The 24,909-nt window shown below is 44.1% G+C and overlaps 2 protein-coding genes across 5 annotated transcripts in view; one reads left to right on the plus strand and one right to left on the minus strand.

The window, feature by feature from the left end:
• Positions 1-2,650, minus strand: part of AVL9 (AVL9 cell migration associated) — a 35,590-nt gene extending 32,940 nt beyond the window's left edge. For both annotated transcript variants that reach the window (XM_061464768.1, XM_061464769.1), the window contains exon 1: positions 2,373-2,650. In XM_061464768.1, coding sequence (XP_061320752.1) covers positions 2,373-2,438 — 66 coding nt within the window. In that variant the 5' untranslated portion in view covers positions 2,439-2,650. The remainder of the gene's footprint in view (positions 1-2,372) is intronic.
• A 33-nt stretch (positions 2,651-2,683) lies between these two features.
• LSM5 (LSM5 homolog, U6 small nuclear RNA and mRNA degradation associated) lies at positions 2,684-9,535 on the plus strand. Of its 3 annotated transcripts, XM_061464784.1 has the most exons (6): positions 2,684-2,931; positions 3,726-3,875; positions 6,427-6,522; positions 6,741-6,768; positions 7,383-7,455; positions 9,240-9,535. In XM_061464784.1, exons 2-6 carry the CDS (start codon positions 3,848-3,850, stop codon positions 9,270-9,272), a joined length of 258 nt encoding a protein of 85 aa, XP_061320768.1. In that variant the 5' UTR covers positions 2,684-2,931; positions 3,726-3,847; the 3' UTR covers positions 9,273-9,535. The 3 variants fall into 3 exon arrangements, with proteins under 3 accessions (XP_061320768.1, XP_061320766.1, XP_061320767.1); XM_061464782.1 differs by lacking the exons at positions 2,684-2,931; positions 3,726-3,875 and adding an exon at positions 5,608-5,784 and having other exon boundaries at positions 6,429-6,522; XM_061464783.1 differs by lacking the exons at positions 2,684-2,931; positions 3,726-3,875 and adding an exon at positions 5,613-5,755.
• The last annotated feature ends 15,374 nt before the right edge of the window (positions 9,536-24,909 follow it).

The raw sequence follows: 24,909 nt of genomic DNA on the forward strand, positions 1-24,909 counted from the left end.
TATGCATCAATAAAAATACTATTATATTATAGGACTACATCTGCTGCCACTCTCACCCCCAAAACCACACCATTTCAGGAACTCATCCTTCATCATACATGGTCTCACTTTGCTCTTCCACAGGCGTTCTCATGTTCATTTCCAAGCCTGTACTGTTATTATTCACTCCTATTGCATGCCTTTGTAATGCACCCCATCTCTACCATTCCAGCATTATCATCCAGCTCTTCCACAACATTCCTGTCTTGCTTTGTAACACTGATTCCTCAAGTTTGCTCACCATAGCTTAGATTTCACAACGCCAGTACCGTATATGTGTCCCAAATTCAATCTTGAGAAACATCCTTTGCAAGCACCTCTCAGACCAGCAGCTCTTATTCTGACACAATATGCTGCTTCTTCCTCACCTTCATACTATTCCTTATTCAGGTACCAGCTCCTGTGCTAATTCCCCATTATCTCCACCTTAGAAAAAAAGGTTTTTTTCAGTGCTGTGTGATCTGTTTGCAAGTTGCAGGCAGATTCAAGATTCTCTCTTTGTTCTACAGAGAAAGTAAATCACTTGTTCTTGCAAAAGATGCAGGTAAGTCAGGCATGATCCATCTCCAGTGAATGCCCTTAGGACTCAGTCTACTTAGTCTCATGTTAATTCTTTCCTTCATCAGTTCTCTAGAGACTCATGTGCTACTGATGTCAAACTCATTAGGCTATAGCTGTGCAGCTCCCTGCCCCCAGTTCTTTGAGGAGGCTACAGTTCAGTAACAAATCTGCTAAGTCAGAAGTAGAATACATTTGAAATTAGATTTCTGGTTAGATTTCCCTCAGGAAGCCTGGCTGTGGTTCTACCAACTTACCTTCTACTCCTGCAGTTCTCCCTGCAACACAGCTACCTTAACCCTTTCCCCAACTGCCTTCATTTCCAACTTCTCCAGTTCATTTCTTAAGAAACTTACAGAAGGATTTGGTTCAGAGGTATTCCGACCCCATTTTTGACAATACCTGAAAACATCCCTCTACAAACATTTCACTGGCAGCAAGATAAAATTCACTGTGACTAATGTATAGGTGGGTGGGGGTTTTCTGTGTGTTTTTTTTCATTGCATCAACACACTATAACATTACAAGGAAAAAAATACAGGCTGCAGAAGAAGACCAGAAGCAACTAAAGTGATCTCTGCTTTTATTTCCAACCTATGTCTTTTCCAAGAGGTCAACAACAATGTGCTCTTCCTCCTACAGATAACCAACTAACACTCATCTCCTCATAGTCTTTGACAAAAAAGTGACTGATAAATACTGCAAACCTTGCAACCTAGATTATCTGATCACTTCACAGGAAGATCCTTCGAACATCCACATTTGAACAGCCCCTAAACACCCTGAGGTGAAATTATGCATGCCAAAACCTTGCAGATCTTCCAGAAAAAGAGATGGAAGAATACCTACAATGAATTATTGCACTTGTGCTTCAGCCTCTGCTGGCATGAAGAATGGTTTTACACATTACTATGCTGTGCTTGTTTTGTTTCCTTAGACATTAACAAAGATTAATTTAACTCTCTGCTACCTTGTATGAAACGTGTTTGTGTTACACCTATTCTTGGATAGTCATCACCATGGCATTATTGTTTTGTCAATGTTTTGTAAACACTACGGATGCCCCACGGACAAAGACTCGCTGCAAGTCCATCGCTACATCTATCTTGTCTTGTCACAGCAAAGCAACTGTGCGTGCAGCCCAGCTGGGTAACAGCATCTCCTGTTTCAAGGGTTAAAGTAAGCCGAGCATGACACACCTATGAAATACACAACATAAACTTATTCTACCTTACAGGCTACAGGAAGCAGCCAAGCAATTACTCAACAAAGGAGCCGACACTCAAAACTTAAATCACGGGTAGTCCTGTCCCTTGGGGCCACCAGGCTGCGTGTGCACAAGCTGTACCTGTGAGAGCAGTCCGGCAGGAACAGGAGGCAGGTAACAAATCTGTTTTCCTCTTAACTCTTAGCCCGAACGCCCGACCCACAGCAGCCACAGGCGCAGCACCGATAGCGGTCACGTACGCAGCCCAGCAAACATTAACCACCGCCCGGGGCGGGCTGAGTCATGGCCCCGCGGCTGAGGGAACCCCCGGCCCAGCCAGGGGGAGGCCGCAGCCCTACTGCGATCAGCGGCCCCTCGCCGGTTCCAGCCCGCCCTGAGGTAAAGGAAAGCTCCCCCTCATTCCCCAGGCCCCATCGGATGCGCCCCTCCCGCAGCGGCTCCAGCCTGCCCGTGGGCCTCAGCCGGGCCGCCTCGCCACGGGCTGAGGGCAGAATAAGGCAGGGAGAGAGAGCGAAAGAGGCAGACGACGGGTACCGCGCCGCCTCACCTGGCAGCCCTTCTTGTGGTGGAACCCCACCACCACGATGTGCAACACCGGGCCCCGATTCTCCATGAAGCCCCGGCGATGGCCGCTCCGGAGGATGCCACCCTGCACGAGCTCTCGCTCCGCCTCCTGCCGCCCAGGGTCCGACAGGGACGCGGCCCCGGCGGCCTGTGCTTCCGCAGCACCCAGCCGCGACCGGCAGCCCCTCCCTCCCTCCGCCCCGTTGCCAAGGCGGGGTTTCGCTTCCGCCCGGCCCCTCAGGAGGTGCCCTGGGCCGTGTGCCGGGGAGCGGCGGTAATTTGCTGTTGCTGTGCCGGGCACTCTGGAGGAAACCTCAGCCCATCGAAATCACTGCCAGGGCGTGCGGCTGCGTGTTATCCTGCGGCCGGGAAAGCATAATGGAGGCCCGGCAGTGGAGTTGCTGAGGCCTTCCCGCCAGTCCTGGTCCCACCATGGTGCCTCCTCTTGGTGGTGGTCTACTTCTTCTCTGAGCAAATCTCTCAAAGCTCCCCTGAAGCGCAGAGAACAGCACATCCTCGGCTGCATCCTTCTAGCCATGCATGTTAATGGCAGCGCATAAAGAGAGTCTTGGATGGTTTCTGTCCAGGTTTGTCATTTTGGAGCACAGGAAAATTTAGTGTGGTTTAAAAACATAGTGCACTCAGGCCATCCTCCCTCTTTAACCTGTGTTATGACTCAATTCTGCTTATATAAATCAACAGCATTCAGTAAAGACTGGACATTGAATTATTACGCTGGAAATTGGAGGAAGAGATTATTTTTTAAAGAGCTGTAAATGAATAATGCTTAAAGAAAATCTCAACATGAGCACAGTACCCAGAGGCTCAGATTATAACAGGAAAGCATGTAATTACATATGGTTCCTCAGCTCCAACAGAAGTGCCATTATAGAAAAAGTATACTGCAAGGAACACAGGATAAGCTACAAAGAACAATCCAGCTCTGGCAAGTGAATGATTTCTTGTTAGTTTTAGTCTGTAACTTACTGTTTAGTATCATTTTAAAAAGGAAAAGTGTATGAAGTATTGGCCATTGCCTACTGCAGTAATGAGACATCACCCCAAAGATGTATGGGAGTGTTTATAGCTCATACTCAGTTCATTGAGGAAAGTGCAGCCTGGCATCACTCTTCCTGCTATGGATTTTGCATTACAGAGACATTTGTATATGATACTGCTGGATAATTATACCTTATTGCGTCTCTAAATAAATTATTAGATTTTTTTTTCTGCTTGAAATTTTCTTTCCTGCTAAAACAGTAAAAACATTGGATTGACAACATCAACCTCTTGTAGGAAAACTGGTTGATATAATCTGAGTTTTTTTTTTTCACAGCTCACCCCACATGTATTTATGAGAAAGAAAGGAAGTGAGAGCTGCTACCTAACAAGCTCATAGAGAAGTCTCAGAATTTTCCTAAAGGAATTTATTTCTTGGTGCATAGCTAGCAAACAGCAATGAAAACAGTTCTTCTGTTACTCAGAGGTAAATATTTTACTTAAGAATCACTATCGTATCATTACTGTAGTAATTGTAATTCATAGAAGCATGGAAAGGTTTGGGTTGGAAGGGACCTTAAAGCTCCACACCCCCGTGCCATGGTCCGGGACACCTTCCACTAGACCAGGTTGCTCAAAGCCCCATCCATTCATCAGTTCATTAGTAATTCTGCATTTCATAACAATAAAAGCAGTTCTTGTGTCCACTTGCTTTTGTGCCAACACTGCCTTTTAGATTAAATGGTTAGTTTTTCCTCCTTATTTTTCACTTCCTGACAGTCTGCATGTCAGACTGCATATAATGCAGTGGTTCAGGAAAATCCATGAGCAAAAATGGCAAGCAAAAAGAAAAGACTGCCACTTTCAAGAGACTGTTTTCCACCCCCTTTCTAGTCTTTTCCCTGTGCCCATGTAGACGCCTTCTGCAGATGTCTGGAAACAGAGCCCATGAACTTACCAGCTCAGAACCAACCCATCAAAACAAGGCTTATTTCTTGGAAGACTCATTTTGTAAGCCTGCCTAGCCAAGATTTTCCAAGTTGTTCTCCTCCTCTTCCTCTGAACCAGACTACCCAAGGACTATCATCCATTCCTGGAACTAACAGAATGGATTTGAATCCACTTTACTGAAAGGTGAATCAGAATTTTTATACATTGAGAAATATACTGCAAGTGGGCTGTAGAAAAAAATACATATCATACTAATTGTTTATCTTTTTGTGCTTGACAAGTAGAGTTGATTTGGAGACATCCAATGAGACACGCTTGAAATTTCTGTCCTGCTATGGAGAAGATCAAAGCACAGTGGTAAATGAAGCCTGCATGAATCCATGATTAACAGGGAAAACAGCAGTGTCGGTGATACTCCAGCATTGATCAAGCTCCATGATGCCTGTGCCTCTGCCTGGGTTCTGCTCAGAGGATCCTCTATTTGGTGAGATAAAGAAATTAAGGTTACTCTTTGCATTTCATCTATGGTTCTGTGCCTGTCCCCACACTCTGCCTGTGCCAACTTACGTCATCATTACAACTACCCTGACTGCCACCTTGTACACACTGCTCCAGGGAGAGACATAGCCCTGCACCCTCGCTATGAGGCAAGTCTGTCCTCACATTGCTCTGGTCACCGTGAAGTGATCCTGTGTGGAGCTGCATGGCAACTGCTGATGCCAGAGGTTGGATTTGACTTTGTGAACATTCAGAGTTGCCTGGGAACTAACCACACAAGAACTGAGCTAGCCGCCCTGCAGCCAGCAGCTCTACATCCTCCAAGGGTTCATGCCCTCTAAGGCAGAGGATGGAATTTATTTGGGCTTGATTCTTACAGAGGCAGCCGGGCACAAAATGTGCGATGACTCTAGGTGTTGAAATACCAGTTTTATCTAACTATAGACTGGTTTGGGTTGGAAGGGACCTTAAAGCTCACCCAGTTCCAATCTCCTGCCATGTGCAGGGACACCTTCCACTAGAGCAGGTTGCTCAGTGCTGCAGTATGAAGCAAGCGTGTTTGAACAGCCAGTGATTTTTGCTCCAAGCCATGTGTATATCCAAAAGGGCTTCCAAAAATCCGTCTTGCTGCAGCCCACTTGTGAATTAATGAACAAATCTGGGTGGGGAAATAAAGATAACTATGGCGTACAGCGATTAAAATCCCCCTGCCACTCCCCGCGAAAAGAAAAGCTATTTGAAGGGTGGGTGAGTGTATTTAAGCAGGGGAAAACGGCGGAGCGATTGCTCTGCGATCCGCTCATCGGGGCTGCCGCACCGCCCTTCACATCTGAAGCGGGAGGTGGCAGCGATTGGTCAGGCGTGGGTCCAACATGGCGGCCACCGCGACCAGCAACCCGTCTCAGCTGCTGCCGCTCGGTAATGGGTGGTGCTGCTGCGCCGCTCCGGTGTGCGAGGGGATGGGACAGCATGGAACGGGATGGGATGGCATGGCATGGCATGGAACGGGATGGGATGGCATGGAACGGGACAGCATGGAACTGGACGGAAGGGAGATGAGGGAAAGCCTGTTTACGGGCACTTGTGGTTGGTGTGAGCGGCGCTGTCGCTTGGCGGGAAGCTTGAATGGGGTGGACGAGTTCGGGAGATGCCTGCAGTGAACGGGGATCCCGGTGGGTGTCTGTGGGTGCGGAGCAGACACCGGCTGGAGCCGAGTGTTGATGCTCGGCTGGTGTGCGGTAACGAACTGCGCACCCTGGCAGTGCTCGAAGTCAGGCTGGACGGGGCTTGGAGCAACCTGCTCTAGTGGAAGGTGTCCCTGCCCGTGGCAGGGAGTTGGAGCCCGGGGGAGCTTAAAGGTCCTTTCCAATCCAAGCTATGATTCTATGGCATTAAAGTGTTCTCACTGAAGGGAACGTCTTCCTGCAGAGTTCCAGCCTCAGAAATATGGTCGTGTACTAGCAGTACAGGTACACCTTTAAAATACATTTTCACCGCACACAGTGTCAGGGGATTTGTTCAAAAGAATGTCTTCTTCTATAAAACAGTCTCTTGTACCTTTCAACTTTATTGTTTGTTTTTATTTACAGAGCTTGTGGACAAATGTATAGGCTCCCGCATTCATATTGTGATGAAAAGTGATAAAGAAATTGTTGGAACGCTTCTAGGATTTGATGACTTTGTCAGTATCCTTTGATGGAAATGTTTATGTCAAATGCTTTATGCTTCAGCTCATTTATTGCCATTGAGAGGTTTGAGTTCACTGGATAGAAACTTTTTGTGTGGGTCAGTTGTATTCTGGTATTTTTATTTTACAGATAGAATCACAGTTCAGTAAAATGAAAATAACTTTATTTTTATTTTAAAACTCTGGGCCTTATTTTCCTTGAATCTGTGTATTCAGATATGGTGTTAGAAGATGTTACAGAATTGTAAGCATTATTTCTGTTTGGTTTCCTGAGGAAAAAATATAGTATAAAATCTATAAGCAAAGTGGGTTTACATTTTTTGAATACTTGCCAGCTGAATAGTTTATATCTTGGAGTTAAACTATAGTGATGATGTATTCAGGACAGCTGTGTCATAGAGTAGCTGTTGCATGATATATACTTGTAATCAGGTTCCTGTTTTGTAGCCTTAATTTTGCATGGGTTGTGTGTAGTAGTTTGTTTGCTTTTTACATTTCCTTAAGGTCTAAGCAAAGATTTAAAAAGCTGTCAGACATAAAGATAAGTATTTATTACTTTGCTGTGCCGTGTTTATATTTGAAACCTATTTTGAGTGTTGGTGGTATTCAAGAAATTGCCAAGATTTACAGGGTGAATCTGTGTCTTTATGTACTGAGCAGAAAAGTACAATGGAACTTTATAGTTGCCAGGTAGCTTTCTTTACCCAGGTGGTCAGTTACACTGCAGGGTGGGTGATGTCTTTGTTAGTTCCAGCAATTGTCATCTTAATGCAGACATGCTTGTCAGTTCTGTAATCAAAACATGAATCATTGTCCCTGGTTACATGTTCTTATGTTCTTTTTCTAATGCTGCTTCAGTGAGATTACACCTGAGGGCAGAAGAATCACAAAACTAGACCAGATTTTGTTAAATGGAAATAACATAACAATGGTAAGTCGTCATGGTTAAAAGGCAGCATGCATTTATTTTCTGTACCTGTAAGTCTGTCAGTAATTAAGTTAAATTACTTTAAGCTGAGCTTTCCAGAGAATTCCATTGCATAAGGTACTTTCAGATACCTTCCAGGGCATATTTGTCTATGAGTGGTGCTGGAAAAGTGGTATTATTGCCTTACTTGGTTCATGTTACAGCTTAAAAAGAATAATAATAAAAAGAGCATGACCCTGATTTTACTTAGGTAACTGTTTTTCTGGGCTTGAGGTGTGCAAGGGAATCACTGGTTTTCTTACCCACTCTGGAGGCTGGTTCATACAGTGGCTTTAAACTCCTGTGAGTGTTTGCCTGCCTAAGTGTGAAGGTGGATTACATCTATTTTATCCATTATTTTATATATAAATGTGTTTGTAGCAGTTTGGATGCTTACAAGCTCATTGAGTCATTTGGTGATAATTATCCACCTGGTGCTCGAAGATCTGTATACCTTTAGGTGCTTTAAAAAAATATCTGGAGGCCTGTTGGATGATGCCATATGGAAAGCACTACTGGTTTTGTTTCTCATGTGCTGATGTATGTAGATCAGTACTGAAACAGTAATCAGATACTGTGATTAATGCATCCTTAAGCTGGATTCTGCAACGTCCTAAATACAGAAGCAGACCCAGAGTTTTTTGCTTCTCTGCATTGAAGTCTGGAGTTCCTACATAAGGGCATTCCTAATTTTGTGGGAAGAGAAGAGGAAGACTGACCTAGACTCAAGTTGGCTCTCTGTGAATGATGAATAATCTCCATTTTGCTGTCATACCTACCTTGCTCCTCCTTATTGTGTGTCTCAGCAAGTGCCATCTTGACTTCATTTCTAAGCCTTTTTCTGCTTTGGTTATTGCTCTGCATCCTTGAAGGACAGTGCGTGTTCTGACTTCTTGTATGGGGTAAGACTACCATCCAGTTCAGCTGGTGGGATAATGTCCACGAAGCAGAAGCTGGGGGTTCTTAGAATGCAGATGTTCAGCAAGACATGGACATGTTTCTATATTAGATCTTGTGTCTCTTTTGGGGGCATGTCTTCCCACATCAGGAAAACTGTGCTTTAGACTTTTTCTTACTTTGGTCCCAAAAGCAGCAGAGCTCTTTGTCTTTAGAAGTGCTCAGCTAACTATTAAGAATGTGTCAGTGAAAGAAATTATCCTCTTCTTATTCACAGTTTTCCTTTTGCATTTCTTTTTGTGTTGTTCAATTGTCTTAAAGAAAGTTCTTTACTTTCTTCACAGGAGAATGCTGTGCTGACTTACCCTGCTGCCTGTAGAAGTGTTCAGGCTCTATTAGTTTTTGGGCTGTGCTTAGCAATAAAAGTCAGAAAGGGGAAACCAACTTCCCAGTATAGCGACAGTCTGGGGAAGAATGAGCAATTGGAGAAATCCTACATGAAAGGAAGCATGTTCTATGTCTTTCTGAAAACAAGCTGTAGTGTTTCTAGACAAAAAAAATCTCCTTGAACTGAAGAACAAAGACAAAACACAAAACGTCTTATGTAGGAACTCCTTTGTGTCCTGTTAAACATTCTTTGTATTTTGGAGGTTCTTTTTGGCATGTGCTTCTCTGGCCGTAACTGATTTCCTCTGTTGCCAGAGTAAGATAATATCAAATCTAAACACCACTTTTGTGGTCTACCATGAAGTCTCCATCTGCTAAGATCTTGTAAAGCAAGAACTGTCACATACGAGTTTGTAAAACTTTAATCTATGGCACTAACACACAATTGTCTTATTCTTTTATAGCTGGTTCCTGGAGGAGAAGGACCTGAAGTATAAATCGATACAGTTGTCGTCTGTGGAGACATATATATATATATATGTATAGAATATAATATAAATAGAGCTTTTGGGATATGGGTGTGTTTGTTGGTTGTTTATTTTGTTTACGTGCTCTTGCAGTTGATATTTGATAACAGACAGGGATTTCCTCTTCAGGAAAGGTGCGCTGCTAGTGATGATGCTGACTTTGTCAGTTGAAATCATTACCTTTTTGTAATGATGCACTAATCTGTCCTGAATGAAAGGCTTTCTTTTAGTTACTGTGTTTTGTTATGTAAGTGCACAAGTTAGTTGATGGAGTAGAAAGCCAATGTTTAGTTTTTCTGCATCTGTTGCATTTGTTGATGACTCAAGTCTATATAAAAGACAAGTTGTGAGCCAAGACATTGCTGTTCTTTGAAGTATAGGCAGATACTAAGCTGGATCATTTGATTAAACACTCCTTGTGTCTGTGTCACCAGAAACTGGTACAGTGCTGGAGAATGCTGAAAAGCTCTTTAAAGTGGATGCATCTGTTTGATACTCAGCAGCCTTTGGCTCTGCTGGCCTTGAGGTTCAGCTCTCTTGGACATCTTTTGCTTGGTAAATACACTTTCTTGTAGTAAAGACACTGTAATAGTATTTGGCCAGCGAGGAGAGACAGGCCAGACTTGGTTCATGTTTGGGGGAGTAAAGAAAAAGGCTGGTGTTATAACTTCTCATCCACGTCAGTGGTGACTGCTTTCACCACTAAGTGGCGCTGTGTATCCTTAATTAAACTGGGAGCTGCTGTGTGTATGTTTAATTAAATTGGGAGCTGCCCCTGCCTGCTTGTGAAGTTCAGAGGAGTCATTTTAGAATAAACATTCTTTTGGCTGCATCTGTTCTCCTGGGATATAAAAACTTGACAGATGTTTGGAGCAACTGCTACGTTAAGAGAATGTCTGTAAAGTAAGGAATTGCCATTTCTATTTTGTCGTGATGGGCAAAAAAATAACTGATTCTAAATCATGTCCACTGCAGCTTATGCTTTCAGAATGCAGAATTCAACTGATCTCGGTGTGTAAATGTCTTTGGAGAGGAGTCACAGATGACTGCTGTTACCGTAGCCAAGGAGCGCACAGGCTCACAGAGACAGGACATGCTTTGCCTTCCTGCCACCAGAAGAGGAGTTGAAGAAGGGGGCTCAGGAGCAAGAGACTGCAAGGAAGATCCTTTTGCCTTGCTTTATCTGTCAGAAAATCTTCCTTCTGCTAGCTGGGTCTTGCCTTGAAGTACATTGAAAACTTCTTACTTTAGCCTGTGAATAGGGCAAGAGACTCCCTCCTCTCTCCCAGGGAATGTAGTATTTGGACTTGCTTGTTCTGAATATCTGCAATTGTCATGTTCAGACTGCATGGTGACAAGCTATGCCATTGACTCCCTGGATGGTTTTTCATTTCTGTCCCCATTTCCTTCTCCAGCTTTTATTTTTTTTAATACAATAAAAAATACTCTTTGAAGTTGCATTTGATTGGAATATCAACAGTTGGTCGGGGCTCCAGACACTTTATTTCCTAGCAATAAGCTGAGTCTTTCCATCAGAACAGTTAAAGTGTTTCTAGCCAGTGTAGCGATATATGTTGTGTTGTATTTCTGTTATCAGTAAGATTCTGTACATATTCCAGTGTGTGCACTTGATTTCTGCTTCACTCAGGATTTTGAAAGCAGTCTTAAACTGAAGAGAGGTTTCATGCTTGGCCAAGGAAAAGAGCAGATCTTGACTCAAAAACAACTTTTCAGGGGGAAAGGTGAACTATTTTGTGCCTTTGGGTTTTTATTCTGATAGCATGAATTCTATCTCTCTCAGGCAATCTCTCAGGATTGTCTTCTGTCTAGGGAAAAAAGCTCGGTGTTGCTTCACCCTTCTTTTCTGGTTATGGGCTTTTTTCCCCCACTTAGAGGAGGTGCTAAGACTGCTACATTTTAGGAAGACATTTTAATTTGTGACTCGGAGGTCTGCAGACATCACTCTAAAGGCAGTTTCTGTGCATACAAATGCTGTTAATCCTTTATAATATGAAAAGAGAGAGTTTATAAACTTTCAGCTGAGAATACAAAGTATTCCAGGTGGATCTGGCTTACTTTGCATTCAGTATCTCTGTAGCCTGTTGCTTAGGAAGTGCAGGTAATAAGCTTTTCAATGGAATGAGTCACTGCTGGTGTGTTTTTTTTTTCGCCTCCCCTAGAAATCTAGTGCTTAATCATAATGCACTGTTCTGTAGAAGTTGTGGATACTGGTGTCCACTTAGGGTCCCACTACAAGTAGGTCATTTAACAGAATAACCCTAGGCTTTAAAAATATGTAAAAGTTATGCTTAAAGTTTAGAGCAGGGAAGTCATCAGGTTAAAATAACTTCCTGCTTATGCCATGCAAAGTGATTGTTCCTCTCAGTTGTTGTGTTTTTTAGGGGTTTGGGCTTTTTTTCTTCTCTAAGATGGCACTGGTTACAATGATCTTTAGTTTTGCTACATGGCTGACTGGCTTAGTATGGACATGGTTCCTTTCTACCTACTCTTTCAGTTTACTTGCAGCTATAATTGATAGCTGTTTGGAGTTGTGAAGCTGTATGCTTGCCCTATAACAATATAGGCTTTTGCTGTTAAGTATCTAGACCCTTTTTCAGGATTTATTATAAATTGGTGTTTTACCACATGAAATGGAAAGAGATTTCTGGCTTGCTGTTGGCTTTTAATAGGTGTTTCATCCTTGGGGATTTGCCCAGCAATTAATTAATCCACTTTGGCATTCAGCTGAAGGACATTTTTCATACCTGTGTTTAAATATTGATGCTAACAAGCCATCGTACCCATTCATAGATCTACAGATCCTTAAATATAGGCAATAGGCATATTCTTTAATAAAGCCTAATCTTTTTGGCAAGAAGCACTGAGTCTGCCTGGTTGTGTAGCACTTGCAGCTTTTCCCTATCAGCAGACTTTGAAAAAAGGATCAAGTACACAGGATGGTGATGATTAAAATCCTAAGCTGTGTACCCATCTCAGGAGGAATGCGTGTGCCTGGGGGTGAGTGTGTGTGGTGCAGCATCACTAACATTTGCTTAGGAAAGTTTTGAAGAAGGAAGCATTTGCTGTATGGAAGATCCTTGAGGACAATTTCTGACACTGCTGAAGTTTATTGAAACTCTGCACTGGTTTCAGTGGTTATGCAGGTTTGGTTTCTGCTCGTGCATTAAATCTGAAGAGAACAAACCTGCATTTGAAGGAGGGTTTTGTACGAAGGGTAATCAAACCAGCAACCTATTTAAGAGTTATTTTAAAATACTTGGAGCGTCAGTTAAAGGCAAATGAGTAAAGTTTGCTCCTACCTATGCTCATATCCCAGAATGGTTTGGGTTGGAAGGGACCTTAAAACTTATCCAGTTCCAAGCCCCTGCCGGGGGCAGGGACACACCTTCCACTGGACTAGGTTGCTCCAAGCCCCGCCGCACGCAGCGGTAGCGGCCACGTGTGGCATACAGGGAAGGAGAAGGAGCCCCTGGAGCGGCTGCACCGCGTGGGAGCGCTGCTGGGCAGCGGCGGCTCCGGGTCCGTGCCCTCGGGGTCCGCCCCGCCCGTCCGACAGCGCCCCGGTAAGTGGCGGGGAGGCGGCGGGGCGGGGCCAGCTCAGCCCCGCGCTGCCCTCGGCTTGCAAGTGGCGGTCAGAGGCGTGCGGCGGGAGCGCATCTCCTGTGCGGGGGTGAACCGGTGGGAGCGGGAGGGGGGCAGCCGGGACAGCGCCAGGGGAGCGGGCAGGGAGGCCCCGGGGGTGCCCGGTCCCGGTGTGTCCGGGAGGGGGTCACCGGAGCATCCCCCAAAGCATCTCACTGGAGGGTGCTGGCCGGAGAGAATTTACAAAGATGGGCTTTTAGGTGCCTAAGTAAGTGAGGATATCCGTGTTGGAGGGGCTGTTCTGGAGTGCACCATCTGTAGGACTTGCCCAGGTCCTGGTTTCTGTCCTAACACATTAGGCTTAGGAGCAGGGTCTGGACATTCACACTTAGGGAGCTGGTGTCTTGTAGGGTGGTGTCCAGTGAGGCTCTTATAGAGATGGAGTTTTAGGTATGTTGTTAAGTAAGGATATCCATGATGGAGTGTTCAGTGTTCGTGGGATTCCCGTGTACAAAGACTGGACACCAAACAATGTAAACAATCAAATGCTCTAGTCTCTTCATTGAGTTACTAAATGCAAAGCAAATATACACTAACACGAAGCAGGTTACATACATACCAACCCCTGATTGCGCAGGATACTGCTGAGCAGGAGAAAGCGACAGTACATGTTGCCCAGTCGGAGGGATGGTAGGCAGTGTGTTATGAGGGTGTCCCCTGAATCAAAATGTGCATCTGACCTTCTCACCCATGTGTCCCTGCACAGGTCCTTATGTCCCCTCTTGGGTTGGAGTGGAAAATTGCCAGTTACAACATCAGCACACACGTGAAGAGATGTTTACCGGTATAAGACTCCCTTGTGCTAACAGTGGTGTTAACTGCCTATTTTCAAGGTTATGTTCCCACAACCTGTGCCAAACAGTACTTTTCCATTTTTGTGTGTTTCACCACGGATAATTATATGTTGTCTCTGACATGTGCCACCCTGTAGTCTGTGGTTGGAACACACCGATATTTTACCTTCCATACTACAGTTTTATATAATATACTGTCTACAAGGGAACAGATTAGCACTAAAAGACAAGGAACAACAAAAAATACATAAAAACCCAATACCTACTACTAATAGTAATATAACAGCTTTTTGCAGCCAGTCCCACCCCCATGTCCACCCCTGAAAGGGGTTCCACCTGGTGTTTTCTGCTAGGTGGCTAGTGAGGGTCTTTAACTTTTGTATTTGTGCATGTATTGGACTGGAGTGGTTGCTTAAATTCATGCAGTGTAACCCATCAAAGTCTTCACAGCCATGCTTGTGTACCAAAAGCAAAAAAATCAATTGCTGCCCTAGTTTGCCCCTTGCATGATCAAGGCGGTGAGCACTTTGCTTTGGTTCTTCGCAGATTGGTAACAAGTCTCCAGATGACACGGAGGAGAAGCAAAGCAAATCGGTGATGTCCAGGCTCCAAAAACAAGATTTCACCAATGTGTTGGCCAGATATACTGGGAGTCTTTGGCACCTGGAGATAGATGCTGTTACTTCCAAACACACAGTCCTTGGCTTTCCTTATCCCCTTCTCTGCTTAAGGAGTCTTAAATCACACAAGAGCAGCTTCTTGAGACTAGCCTTTGAGAATAGAAGGTGATGAAACCTGCTTTAGATGACCCTGCTTGAGCAGGGGATTTGGACTACATCATCTCTCGTGCCAACCGCAGGCTTCTTGGCCTGCCCTTTCCTCCTGGATGGCCCTCTTAGAGGAGGCCATCCCTTCCATCAAGGTCTGGCATGGCATGTGTCCCCACCGCTCAGTGCCTACAGGGTTGCAGCCAGCAGTGGAGCAAAAGGTTCTTCTTGGTGACAAACACAGAGGCCAACCCAGCTTTGCCCTTGACTATGGTAGGAGGTGTTTGGCCAACCTCAGTCTTTGCACCTTGTTGTCAATGCAGTTTCACCTGCTTCATCCAGTAACAGGTTGCTCTCATGGCAAAGCACATACAGATTTACATTAGCAGTATAACTACTACAGGGTGCAGCAGCACATTGAAGATGCTGGTGGCAGTGGGGGACCATCCAAAGAAAATTTCCCACCAGTGGTGTTCTCCCATCCTCTTAATTCTTTCCATTACCTGCTTCCTAACACTACCATTGTGAAGTACAGTTATTAGGATCTTTCTAGCTTTTGCCTTAGCATTTTCTAGCAGCTGCTGCAAATTTGCATGCTCTAACATCTCTTTTACAAGTGACAAATACATAAGATGCAAGGTGTAGTTTCTTATTAGCAACTGGCTAGTAAATACAGGTGGTTTATACACAAAATTACAGCCTCTAATAACAGCTATGTTGCAAGCACACATATTTGAGTCATTAAACATAGTCAGTTGCCCCCAAGTGATGTTTTGCAAATAATTTCTTTTTTTTCTTCCTCTGTCTCATTCTGCTCAGGGTCTCCAAGGTCATCTCCTGCATCTGAGGCATTGGGTTCTTCAACTTGCCTGTCCAGCTCATAGTATGTCTTGACAAACTGCAGGCAGCCACCGTGGGCCTGTAGGTAGGAGAATACAAGCATATCTCCCTTCCCCAGGTTATCAGTTCCACAGGCCCTTCCCATTTCTGCGGGCCCAAAGGATCATGATACAACACTTTACCACATTCTGAATGTGGACTATCAGAGCCAAAATGTTGTTGTGCTGCAGTGACAGGTGTATTCATGGAAGATTGAGTGCAATTTAAAAAATTCAATGGATAGATGGCATTGTCTAATTGTTCTTGAGGGACCATATTCCCCCTTTTTTGTTTTTGTAGCACGGATTTCAGAACAGTGTGAGTTCGTTCCACAATCCCCTGGCCTCCTGTAGGGGAGGGGGGAATACCAGTGACATGCATGACACCCCATTGCTGCAAAAGTCATGATAATTCTAATGAATTATATGCAGGGCTGTTGTTCATTTTCAACTGGGAAGGTCCTTCTAAGGTAGCAAATGCATGTGTTAAATGTCGGATAACATCATGAGCCTTCTCTCCTTTATGGGCAGAAGCCGAAATCATATGTGAAGATGTGTCAATAGACACGTTCACATATTTAATGGTACCAAAGGAAGCAATGTGTGTAACATCTGTTTGCCAACTCTCATTCACCTTTAAGCCACGAGGATTTACACCCATGGCAAATGAGGATTGAGCTATCGACTGACAGTCAGGGCAAGTCCTGACAATTTGCTTTGCTTGAGAAAAAGACAGGTTAAAGTGTTTCTTTCAAGCAGAGGCATTCTGATAAAAAAAGGAATGTGAAGCAGCTGCAGAAGTAAACTGCACAGTGTCAACAATCAAGGAATCTTCTATGTCATTACCCACAGTTAAAGGGCCAGGCAGGTTGGAATGCAACCTAATATGTCCAATAAAACCAGAATAATTCCTAGTTTCCAAACAATGTTTTAGCTTCAGCAAAATGTCAAAAAAATGCATGGTTACTGATTTCTTTTAGCACATTAAAAGGAAGGTGTGGTAACAATCGAACAACATATTCTGAGTCACAAACAATATTTAAGGATTCTGAAGAGAGCAACTGTAGGCCATGTAAGACTGCAGCAATTTCAACAAGCTGCATAGAGCCATCCACATCTGTAACAGAGGATTGCCGGGAATCATTTTCAAACCAAACTACAGCAGCTTTGCCAGTTTCTCCAAGGCCACCAACAAAAATGGTTTTAGCATTCTGAATGGGTTGTGTTTGAACTACAAATTGCTCCTGTAGATCAAAATCTGAAAAAGCTTTTAGCAATTTATGTTTTGAAGTACCATAAAAAACTTTTCCTATAAACTCTGCTAATGCTATTTGGAAAGACACAGACTGAGCAAAAAGGAACTGAAAGTCTGTTACAGTTAATGGTAAATACAATTCTGCAGGGTTGTTGCCTGTTAAATGTTGAACCCTCGTATGGCCTTTGGCAATTAAGCCAACAATCGTATCTAATGATTCTGTCACAGTCTTTCTCTGGGTATGTGTTAAAAAACCCATTCCAAAAAGTAAACAGAGTTACTGTCAATTTGACATATAACTCCTAATGGCCTTTGTTGCATATTAACAACGAGCAGAAAAATCCACAAGTGTAAATGCACTCTCTCTGCCTGTACTGTCTCAATTTTTTGAGTCGCTATATTCAATATTCACTATATTCACTGTTACCATTCCTTGTGGCAAAACAGTCCATTGATATCTTTGCATAGGAGCAGCACAGTTGACGGAAGGCACGGAAAAAGCAAAATGATCACAATCTGCAGGATGCAAAGGAATTGCAAAAACCAGTCCTTAAAATCAATAATGCAAAGAAGCCAGTCAGCTGGAATCATAGTAGCATTAGGCAAACCTGGTTGTAAAGACCCCATGGGTAGCATTACATTATTAATTGCACGCAGATCTTGCAAAAGTTGCCATTTCCCTGATTTCTTTGGAATTACAAAAATAAGTGTGTTGCAGGGGCTAGTAGATGGAACAATGTCCTGCTTTCAGTTGCTCTTCAACCAATAAATCTGCTTGCTCCAATATTTCCCCTTTTTAAGGCCACTGATCAACCCAAACTGTTTTTTCTGTTAACCATGAAAGTTTGAGCAGGGGCTTCAGTTCAGCCACCGTTAGGTTAAATTTGCACTGTCTGTGGTAAGTAACAAATTCCATTGTCTTTGCAAATCTCACCCCCAGAGATTCATAGAAACTGGCAGTATATATGGTTAAAAATCAGCTACATCACCATCCGATGCAATAGCTTTGAGGACTCAACTATGTTTTAAGAGGAGACTGTATACCTCCTATTCTGGCTACTGTTGCTGAGGTATTTTCAAAGGGCCAATCAGTCAGCCATTGAGATGGTGAAATAATTGAAACATCTGCCCCAGTGTCTGTTAATCCACTAAAGATTCTATTCTCTATTTGCAAATTCAATAAAGATGGATTCTGAGTAATCTGCTGGGTCCAGTAAGCCTCGGCTTTCCCAGTTTCCAAATCCAGAGATACTCCTTGTGTTAATTTCTCCTTTTGGCAGCCAGTATGGAATCAAAGCAAGTCGTGCTAGTTTTTGACCTTTTGGAATTTTAAAACTGCCATTTAAGGCAGATGCAAAAATTTTTATTTCTCCTGTATAATCCAAATCTATTACCCCTGGATGAACTTTTACTTCCTGGAGAGGTGTATCTGAGCATCCTAACAAAAGACCCATAAATCCATTTGGTAAAGGTCCTCAAGCATTGGTAGCTGTAGCTTTAACAGTGGAGCAATCTAATTCGATGTCTGCACTTGTTGCCAAATCCAACCTGGTGCTGCCTGTTGTGGTGGCTGCAAGATTGGAGATGGAGCATTTGCTGCAAAAACCATGTTGTTTTGAGGGGCACCGGATTTCGCCGCACCCCATTTGGAGTTTCCCAACAAAGGATTTCCATCCCGATCAAATTTAGATTTACACTGATTGCTCCAGTGATATCCCTTCTTGCATCTGGGACAGGGTTGAGATGGCGTTTTTTCTTTCTGCTTTTGTTTCTTTTTGGGACACATTTTACTGATATGTCCTTCCTGGCCACAGTTACAACATTTTTGCTGATGCATATTAAGTTTCAATAATGCAGCAGCCGATACAGAACCCTTATGAGTCTCCATACCGATATCCTGACATGTTTTCATAAACTCAGCAGTGTCTGTAAATTCTTCCCTGACTGGGGCTAAAGCAGCTTTGCAATATCCATTTGTATTTTCATATGCTAGCTGAAATAAAAGCGCACGAGCAGCCTCAGGATTATCGGTCTGCCTTTGTACAGCATTATTTAATCGGTCTATAAAAGACACACAGGGTTCCTGAGACCCTTGGCGAACAGTTGTGACAGAAGTAGTTTTCTTTCCTGATGCAGGTACTCACCTCCAGGCTTGAACAGCCATACAGGTGGCTTGCTGGAATACCAAAGGGTTTAGATTAATTTGATTATGAGGTTGCAACCATCACCCATAGCCTGTTAACATGGCACCATCTATTGGTATTCTTCTTTGAGCATTATCTAATAACTGTAAAGCCACTAAGTCACTATATTCCAATCTCCACATTCAGTACTGATCAGGTGTCAAAATCGTTCTCATTTAAGTGTTCCAACCCCATGGCCCCATAGAACCTGAAGTATCCATCATTTCTAGCAGACTTATTGTAAGGACTTTGAATTCCATTTTCCATCACTGATTCTTTCAATTCCTTAAAGACTGTGTACGGAATACTTTCATGTACCAGTTGTTGTTGTCCCTGCCCATCTGTTCTATAAAATACAGGAAAAGTGACAGCCATGTCCCCAATAAAATTACCATCCTCTATCGCTTTTCCCATACATTTTTGTATACATGTTTTAGTGGCCTTCTGGTTAACTAACAGCTGGCCAAATGGTTCATTATCAAGACTAATCAATGGAGGTTCAGTAGGTTGAGGAGCATGAGGAATATTCAATCTGAATGCCTTTAATGGTAGTTAATTCAGTGGAAACACTGAATTGAAATGCAAGTGTCTATAATTAGAATTGTTAATATTATGACCCTGGTAAACAACTGCTTCAACCAGGAAATATTTGTTAACCAAAAGGTCAGTCCTTTCCAGATTCCCTCAAATCCCCATGAGGTATCATCTTTATGTTACTGCGCAACTTAACTCATTCCTCTATCTCGTTTAAATCAGTTGTGATTCTTCCACTTTTATCTATATCAGAACAACCACTATCATTGATTACTGAGCAACCTCCTCCTTGTGAGGCTAGTCCAAGGCCATTTGGTTTTGTAAAACTACTTTGGATAAAATAGATAATTCCTCCTGTACTGCTTGGATAGCATCTATTGTGCTATTCTCTATGTTTTCTATAGTTGCTGATATGTTCACAATGGCCTTTTCTAATTCATTTACACCTAATGATGGGATAAGCCATCGAACAAAGCTATGAAAGAGGCTTTTCATTCAGCTATCAGATTGTAACCTTTTCTGATGCATTTAACAAAACTCCTAATCCATGTTCCAGAAGAACATGTGCTAACAATTGTAAGATTAGGGACTGCTGCACCCAAAGTGCACACTCCTTTCCAGTTAAAGGGTAATGCTTTACATGCATTTTCTCCACATAACCAGTACCATCCTTTCCCTTCACGGACAGGTCGCCACCTGCCTGTGAACCAAGCAAACCAGCCAGTATCTGTAGTATGGTTACAATTTGAGAGATTCCCCACCAAAGCTGTAGAACCTCCACAGTCTATCATCATTCCCATCCTTTTTGGTGGGCTACACCTCTCTATAGAGGTGTAATACTTTTCACCTGGATTGGGGTTCGTTATTCTGAGTCCTTGCTTTTGAGCGTGATTCCCAAAGAAGCTGGTATTTACCCATAGGTTCCATGATATTTTGTAGGGGATAGGTACGCCAGTTAAGGAGATCTCAAATTTTTCTCCTGATTTAGGCAGTTGAGTACAGACCCAACATTTGCTTTTGTTAAGAGCACTGGTTACATTTTGCACTAATGTCAAATACCAGTTCTGATCCCATGCCCTTATGTTCACAGTCACATAAATCCAAATCACGATTGACAGAGTCTCACACATGTAGGTCCTGAAGACTCGACACACCAGCAGTGCTCCCTCAACACATTTCACATCTGGGACACCCATTCTGCACCAGGACATCAGCCTCAGCTCCACAATACCTTAAAAAATAGGGTTATGGTTAAGGCTAGAGAGCCACAAAGCCAACAGCTCCAGAGATACTGCAGCTGCTAAAGGCATGCCAAGGGGAGCACGGCACTGCACCAACATTGCTCCCTCAACACCTTTCACATCTGGGACATCCATTCTTCTGTAGGATGTCAGGCTCAGCTCCAAGATGCCTTAAAAATTAAGGTAATCTTTATGGTTAGGATTCAGAGAGCTGCCAAGCCTACAGGTCTAGGGATCCTCGTGCAGCAAGGAGAAATAAATTCCATTTACCTCATTCTGCAGCACTGTGAGGTCCATGTAGGCTCTCCCTGGTATTAGTACTGCTGGTCTTGGTTTTGCTTTTGACCTCTTCACCTAGGGTATTCCATTTCCCTTCTTCACAGCAATCATAAATTGTCACTGTTCTGTATGCAGAAGGGCTCCTTATTTCTCTGGCACTGCAGCTTCCAAGTCTACAAACAACTAGATGGAGGCAACCACCACTAACTCAAGAATATACCCAGGTAATCCTGTGAGATACATACATTGCAAAAGACCATCCTAGTAAAATAGAAGAGGAGGAATGGTGTTTCTGTTTCTGCCTGACAGAGCAGCAGGCCCATACTATAACTACACAATGACGAATGCAGCAAGTGGGATGTGCGAACACTTACATTTCCAGCTCAAATACCAACACATTTCTGGGCATGCTGCTGAAGTCAGTGCACGAGTCCAACCTTTCTGGCTCAGATCACTAAATAAATTTCACACCACTCTGCTGATACGTGTGCTGAAAGACAGGAGAAAAACAAGCAGCAGAACATCTGAGGCCAAGCAAGTCACAAATCTAAAGGTAACACCCAAATGGCCACAGGTTAGAGAGAGACATAAGAGGGAACAAAGTGTCCCTTGGGTCCATCCTACAGAAGAGCTTGATGCAGCCTGCAAGTCTCATAAGAAGCTGTTTCCCTCTCAGCTGTTCATCAAAGAGCTGATTACAGTGTTTGAAGACCTCTTGCTCACTTCAAATGGTAGTTTCTAGATTCCAGATCACGATGTTGATTAATAATGCAGCTCTAAAGGCCCATCCGTTTCAAACATTTCTGTAAGGAAAAGAGCCATTTTGTCAGGATGCTGAGAAAAAAGGTTGGATGCCATCTTGAAAGAAGACAGTGTTTTGTTTAAAATGCAGAACTGAGAGTTCTTGATCAGTTACTTTCTGGTAGCAAGAATAATTTCTGTAGATACCACCCGGCTTTTCACAGAATCATAGAATACTTAGGGTTGGAAAGGACCTTAAGATCATCAAGTTCCACACCCCCTTGCATGGGCAGGGCCACCACACACTAGACCATGTCACCCAAGACTCTGTCCAACCTGGCCTTGAACACTGCCAGGGATGGAGCATTTACCACTTCTTTGGTCAGCCTGTTCCAGTGCCTCACTGTTATAAATGTGGCTCAAATAAATTGATGAGAACCAGACCAATGAATCAAATCGGTTTATTGAGCAAGCGACAGCAAGCAAAACAGCGCTGGGTGGCAGGGGAGTCTCTGCTGCGCCAACGGCGCACAACCCACTTCCCCAAAGTCACTGGTTTTATACTCTTCTTCATCCGATATACGTGTCACTTCCTGGTGTACTCTGCGTCTGTGTGGCCTGTTGATAAGGGGTCTCATTCTGCCTCCTGGTGGGTGTGGGGAGGAAGGCTCCTTATCTCCTTCCCCCATACATTGTTTACCGGATGCCTGTGGTCTATAAGCAAAATGTCAAAGTGTCGTAATTTTCCAGTAACTCTTAAGCAAGCAAGATTTGATTAACAAACAGGAATTTACTCATCACATCACCACCCTCACAGTAAAGAACCTCAGATACTGGAAGGCTGCTCTGAGGTCTCCACACAGCTTCTCTTCTCCAGGCTGAACAGCCCCAACTTTCTCAGCCTGTCTTCCTACGGGAGGTGCTCCAGCCTTCGATTTGCCTCCTCTGGACTTACTCCAACAGCTCCATGTCCTTTTTATGTTGAGGACACCAGAACTGCACACAGTGCTCCAAGTGGGGTCTTCTGAGAGCAGAGGCAGGATCACCTCCTCTGACCTGCTGGTCATGCTTCTTTTGATGCAGCCCAGTATACGGCTGGCAAAATGAGAGGGGTAAGAGAAGGCTTTTACAGAAACTGATATTTGGCAGCCTGTGTCCATGGTGGCAAATAAAGATAAAAGAGCTTCAAAAACAAGAGCACTTTTCATTTGTTTGGCTGCTCTTTTTTGTTTACGGCTTTGAAACGTTATAAGAATTCCTGCTCTAAACAATCACCCTCAGATTTTCAAGTCGCAGGCCGCCTTTGGCCAGATTTGACTGGCCCTGATGGCAGCAGAGGTGCTGTGCGAGCTGCCGGCTGAGCCGTAGGCAAAGCCTGACGCTTCCTCGGTGGTGGTTGCTTCCTAGATCCCCAGGAGCCGGAAGGTGGAGCCTGTAAGCGGGGCTGCTTCTGGAGGAAGACGCCAGAGTGAGGAGCGTGTGGACGCGTGGAGCGGCTGCCGGCCGGTTCCCTCCTGCGAGTCCGGCAGCAGCGCTCGGCACAGAGCTGGAGCCTGGGTTCAGGGTCACACCTCTTCTCTTCTGTTTCCTAACCTTGAAGTTATTGATAGCTTTATTAATCAATGTATGTGTTATTTATAGCTTTCTTCATTCATTTGTAGGTGATATTTCTAGCTTTATTCATAAATTTGTATGTTATTTATAGCTTTCTTCATAAATTGATTATATTTATAGCCTTATTTATAAATATATGTGTTATTTATAGCTTTCTTCATAAATTTGTATGTTATTTATATCTTTATTTATAAATTTATTGTTATTTTTAACATTATGGGTATTTATATTTATAGTGATATTAAATCTTATGGTTTAAATAGGCGTGTTTGTGCCTATTTAAACGTCCCCCCACATCTTCCACCTCCCCACCAGGCTATTTACGGTGGCATTTGAGAATTTCCGAGATTTGAAATGTCCCTTGAATACCCATGAAACCAACCTGCTCCTTTGCTGGGAACCAGCGTGTTGCTGTGCATGGTTCAGGTCTTGCTTAAGGGTAAACAGCGATGTGAGCATAACCCCCAGGCATCCTCCCCGAGGCTGTACAGTTACGAGTGGCAGGGGGTGTGGGATAGGATGGGCAAGTACCTGCAATGCTGTGGAACTTCACCCCTGAACTAGTGCAAAATGCAGGAAAACTACTCCATTAGCTGGGAAAAGCATCGTCCTGGCAATACCAGAGAGGCAAAATCACCACAATGTGCTGGGCCCTGTCCCATGCCCACCGAGCCCTGCTCAGCACTATCCAGTACCCTCAAGGAGAAAAAGTCCCTGGATCTCATGGCAGCACAGGGCCAGAGCTAGAAAGAGAGCAGGAGGGAGAAGCAGAGGGAAGCTGTCGCTCCCTGTCCCTGAGTGAGCTGTGGGATATACAGAAGGTTTTCAGCTGTGGTCCAGGTGAGCACATTATCACCTGGCTGCTCCGATGCTGCGATAATGGAGCTGGTAGCCTGGAATTAGAGGGCAGGGAAGCCAAGTAGCTGGGGTCACTTTGTAGGTAAGCAGGTGTTGACAAGGGAATGAGAAAAGGGACCCAAACCCTCAGGCTCTTGAGCCCCATTTGAAATCATTCTTCTTGCAGGTCACGTGATAGAGAAAGCTCACAACCAGACTGTAATTTGGGATGTGCATTCTCCAGACCCCACAACACCTGAGAAAGCTCATGTTTGTTTCTTACTGGTTGGTGGAGGCATTGCTGTTCCCTTGCTGCTCACGTCTGTGGGGATCTGGTGATGTCCGTCTTGCCATTTTATTCCCAAAACCTGAATCTCCCGGTCAGGTCCCTTGACCTTGCTCCATTCTATGGCAAAACCAGCCTTCAGAAGGATTTGGATTATTTTCCTCCTTTTCTAAAAATCTGCTGCTGCTGCTGCTGCTGTATGGTGTCACACCGTGAGGTTGTAATGTATTGCAGATGTTGTGGAGGTTCACCCAGTTTCAGTACATTCTGGATTAACCCATGGCAGACGGTAGGGCTGCCTTTCCAGCCCTGGGACAGTCAATTCCAAGTGTATTGGAGGGCCCTCCAAGTATCAGCAAACTGGCCTGCACTCTGCTGCCAAAGGGATTGAGACTGCATTGGCAACGTCAGTTGTGCCATCCCACTTGGCTGCCTTTGACTCCCCTGCCCCAAAGCAGGCTGGGATTCCCCGATTCCCTGACGTGCGAACGTCAGTCACTCTCCGCTGCTTGTAGGTGGCTGTGACGCCCCGTTC

Source organism: Pezoporus flaviventris, unplaced genomic scaffold (assembly GCF_033815535.1).
Source record: "Pezoporus flaviventris isolate CSIRO_AGI_PZ_B2104156 unplaced genomic scaffold, CSIRO_AGI_Pfla_v1 ptg000037l, whole genome shotgun sequence".
Taxonomy (NCBI): domain Eukaryota; kingdom Metazoa; phylum Chordata; class Aves; order Psittaciformes; family Psittacidae; genus Pezoporus; species Pezoporus flaviventris.

Bases quoted from the DNA above. Each gene is read 5' to 3' on its own strand.
- LSM5 (XM_061464782.1), top strand. From the start codon at position 5,710: ATGGCGGCCACCGCGACCAGCAACCCGTCTCAGCTGCTGCCGCTCGGT. The intron at 6,523-6,740 runs GTATCCTTTGAT...CTGTGTATTCAG, and splicing joins AGGATTTGATGACTTTGTCA to ATATGGTGTTAGAAGATGTT. The intron at 7,456-9,239 runs GTAAGTCGTCAT...ATTCTTTTATAG, and splicing joins ATGGAAATAACATAACAATG to CTGGTTCCTGGAGGAGAAGG.